The 3,954-nt window shown below is 36.3% G+C and overlaps 1 protein-coding gene across 1 annotated transcript; it reads left to right on the top strand.

The window, feature by feature from the left end:
• The first annotated feature begins 365 nt into the window (after positions 1-365).
• Positions 366-3,087, top strand: LOC120274009 (inactive beta-amylase 9). Its single transcript, XM_039280753.1, has 3 exons — positions 366-655; positions 1,503-1,991; positions 2,082-3,087. Exons 1-3 carry the CDS (start codon positions 434-436, stop codon positions 2,967-2,969), a joined length of 1,599 nt encoding a protein of 532 aa, XP_039136687.1. The 5' UTR covers positions 366-433; the 3' UTR covers positions 2,970-3,087.
• The last annotated feature ends 867 nt before the right edge of the window (positions 3,088-3,954 follow it).

Raw genomic sequence — 3,954 nt, 5'->3', positions numbered from 1 at the left:
ATTATAAAATACATTAAATATAAATGTAAAGGATAAATTTTAAAAAATAATATTTAATTCTTCTTAAATTTTCTAAATTTACAACTTAAAAATAATAAAAATAATCTCTAAAATGGAACAAATAAAAAAAAAAAAGGTACCTTTTAACCCTTTATTTTAGTTTAAATAATATTTGTTAATAAATAAAAAACCAAAACTTTGAATTTCAATTAAACATACAGGGGTAAATTAGTAAATTAGTATATAAAAAAATTAAAATCAAATTTAAAAATTAAATTTCGCGGCCCGGAATGACTGCCACGTGGCGGTACCTTTTTCCACTTTAATCCAAATCCATTCTCCCCCTTTTCTTATACTCCCCTCCTTCAATCCCTAATTCTCAAACCATCTTCTTCGCTCTTGCTCTCTTTCTCACTTCCTCTCTTCCTCTCTAATGGAGATTTCCATGATTCACCGACAAGCAGGGCTCACCAAGCCGGAACTATTTCCGGTCCGAACCGGCGCCGGTTCAGTTAGCTCGACCAAGCTTATCTACAGCTCAAACCGAGTTGGGTTTTGTACCACAACTTTCAAGCGGAGGTGCGCCGGTGTTAAGGTTGTCCGATCAGAGATTGGCGTTGATGAGAAGCAATCCTCGCCGTCCATTTCTCAACCGGTACCTTTCCCCCTTTTAATTTATTTTTTTTCAATGTTTTTATATATTTTATGCATAATCATGTGAAATCTTGAAATTTTGCATAGTTTTTATGTGGCTAAAACTTTAAATCTATGAAAAAATATAAAATAAAATTATGTGGTGCGGAAAAAATATATATTGAAATTTTTAATATTTTTTTATAAATCAGTTAGGTAATCAGTTTTTTTTAAAAAAATTTTTATTTTTAAAATAAGTTGAACAAGTGTGGCTGGACCAGCTCCGAGGAAGAGAAAATTATTGGCTTCTTTTTAATAAAATAATATTTTTAAAAATTTCGAAAAACTTGTTTGCCCAGACCCTTGACGGCTTGACGTAAAAGAAATTTGAATTATCTCTTATACATTTATTATTATAGATCTATAAGAATGAACAAATAAAAATATTTAAATTATCTTGATCACAAATATTATATTAAAAAATTATTTTTTAATAAAATAATAACACATATATATATTAATACTACTTCTATTCTTACTTTGTTGTCTGACCTTTCTACCTATATTTTGAATATCTCATATCTAGTTCCAACGTCTAACTGTGCTAATAGTAATATTTAACATTTTTTTATACATTTATATATTTTTGTTATTTAACACATGTTTTATCATATAATATTTTTATTATATATTATCTACAAATTATAATTATTTAATTATAATATAATAATATGAAATTACAAATTATCAATAAAATATTTGTTAAATCAAGATAATATATACTTTTCGTTAGCGCTTTGTTTATATATATATATACATTAAAAAGTGATTTATTTTTTTAATTAATATGTGGTTTATCTTCGGTTCAGAACCAAACCAGGCCGGTTCGGTTATTTGTGGGTTTACCAATCGACTCGGTCTCAGACTGCAAAACAGTGAACCACGGCAAAGCAATCGCAGCGGGTCTCAAAGCACTCAAACTATTGGGAGCCGATGGGGTCGACCTCCCGGTTCACTGGGCTCCGGTTCAACCCGATTCGATCGACCGGTTCGATTGGACCGCTTACGTCACTCTAGCCCAAATGGTTCGTGAAGCTGGTCTCCATCTTCGCGTTTCCCTTAACCTCTACCCATCCCCGTTTCCTCGTTTCCCTCTTCCTGAATGGCTGAAACGCGTTTCCGACTCCGATCCCGATCTCTTCATCACCGACCGATCTGGCCGCCGCCGCGAGGGGTGCCTCTCCTTCGCCGCCGACGAGCTCCCCGTCCTCTCCGGCAAGACTCCATTGCAAGCCTTTGAGGCCTTCTTCTCAAGCTTCCGCGATTCCTTCTCCGATCTCTTCGGTTCCGTCATCACGGTATTCGATCGATGAGTTTTTAGGTTCATTCTTTTGCTTCTTCATCTTCTTCTCGATCTCTTCCGATCTGAACGGTTTCTTGGATTTCAGGATGTGATGATCGGTCTAGGACCGGACGGCGAGCTCCGGTACCCATCGATCCCGGCGAAGGATGCTAGATCGAAGACGGCCGGCGTCGGCGTCGGCGTCGGAGAATTCCAATGCTACGATAAGTACATGCTTGCAGATCTAAAGCGTCACGCAGAGAAATCCGGGCAGCCACTTTGGGGGCTCGCCGGCCCTCACGATGCGCCGGCGTACAACCAGTCGCCGGAGAACGGCGGGTTCTTCAAAGACCACGGTGGGTCCTGGGAGTCATCGTACGGTCAGTTCTTCATCTCTTGGTACACTGATCTTCTCCTCGCTCATGGAGATCGGGTTCTCTCGATCGCGTCCAAGGTGTTCGACGTTTTGCCTGTGAGAATCTCCGGGAAGATCGCGCTCGTCGATGCGTGGCACCGGAGCCGAGCGCGCCCGGCAGAGCTCATGGCCGGGTACCGTGACTACGACGCGATCGCGCGAATGTTCGCGAAGAACTCATGCGGCGTTGTGGTGCCGGGAATGGAGATGTCCGACGAGGAGAAGCGGAACACATCGTCAAGCCCGGAGAGTGTGATGGCGGAGATCTTGGCGGCGTGCGAGCGGCATGGTGTTCCGGTGACCGGAGAGAACTACGGCGCCGGCGGGTTTGGTAGGATCAAGAAGTGTTTGATGTCTTCGTCGGCGGTGAAGACGTTCACGTATCAGAGGATGGGGGTGGAGTTCTTCTCGCCGGAGCACTGGCCTCAGTTCACGGCGTTCGTGAGGGGGTTCGCGGAGATGGAGCTCGCCGGAGATGATGTGGTTTCCTCCGGGGATACGCTGACGTTGCCGATGAGCGCCGCTGTGACTCCGGCGACAAGTGCCCGCCGAGATGAGATGCAAGCGCAGGCGGTGTAGAAGGTATCAGGTTTTCTTTGTTGTATATTTGTATTAAAATATATATATAGTTTATAATTAAGGTTTTTTTGGGGGTTTTTTTTTGTGATTTAGGTTTGTGATAATTATAAATAAGGTTTGGTGTATTTTATATTTAAATGTTTTTACATTTTTAGAATTTTATATGGAGATGATGATTTATAAATAAATTTGGATTGTATTTTTATCTCTTGAAAAAAAAAATATAAAATTAAATTTTATGTTTTGTTTTGTTTTGGGTTTTTTTTTTTGTTTCATTTCATATGTGAGATTGTTACCTGTATATATACCCCTGGTTGTGAAGAATGATGAGTTATGGCAGCATTTGAGTCATTAATTTACTTTATAAAATAGAGATGTAGTTTATCAAAAATTTTATTATGTTAATTTAAATATATATATATATATATATGTATATTTAAAGATTAGGTATAACTCAAATGATAAATGAAGGTATATAATAAATATTTTTATGGAAAAGTTTTATTAAACTATTTTGTGATATATGAAATATTTTTATATATTTTAGTTTAAACCGTTTGTAAAAAAATACCAAGATGACCATAAATTTACTATTTTATTTTTATTTATATTAATAAAACATATACTAATAAAAACTATTTAAGTCCATTTCTATAATATTTAAAAATTATTCAAATTATAATCATAGGTATACTTAAATAATTCTTAAATTGTCAGTAATTTAAATAAAAATAAAATAGTAAATTTATGGTTACATTAACCGAATTAAATTATTTGATACTAAAATATTATAATTCAAATCACAAAATACTTTTGCAAAATTTTTCCTATTTTTATGTCATTGATTTATAAGCTGGCTTTAAATGATCTCACAAGGTTATAGGGAAAGGACAAATTTAATAAAACAAAAGAATAATTTTGAGCTTTTGAATGATCATATATATATATAAGATCTATTTAACTCTTGAATGCATAATTCTCAAGG

Source organism: Dioscorea cayenensis, chromosome 12 (assembly GCF_009730915.1).
Source record: "Dioscorea cayenensis subsp. rotundata cultivar TDr96_F1 chromosome 12, TDr96_F1_v2_PseudoChromosome.rev07_lg8_w22 25.fasta, whole genome shotgun sequence".
NCBI classification, from domain to species: domain Eukaryota; kingdom Viridiplantae; phylum Streptophyta; class Magnoliopsida; order Dioscoreales; family Dioscoreaceae; genus Dioscorea; species Dioscorea cayenensis.
Note: the sequence above shows the minus strand (reverse complement) of the source record. Positions and strands in the feature narration are given on the sequence as shown.

Excerpts from the sequence above, each read along its gene's own strand:
- LOC120274009 (XM_039280753.1), top strand. The coding sequence starts at position 434 with ATGGAGATTTCCATGATTCACCGACAAGCAGGGCTCACCAAGCCGGAA. Across the intron at positions 656-1,502 it reads CGCCGTCCATTTCTCAACCG|AACCAAACCAGGCCGGTTCG; the intron begins GTACCTTTCCCC and ends TCTTCGGTTCAG. Across the intron at positions 1,992-2,081 it reads TCTTCGGTTCCGTCATCACG|GATGTGATGATCGGTCTAGG; the intron begins GTATTCGATCGA and ends CTTGGATTTCAG.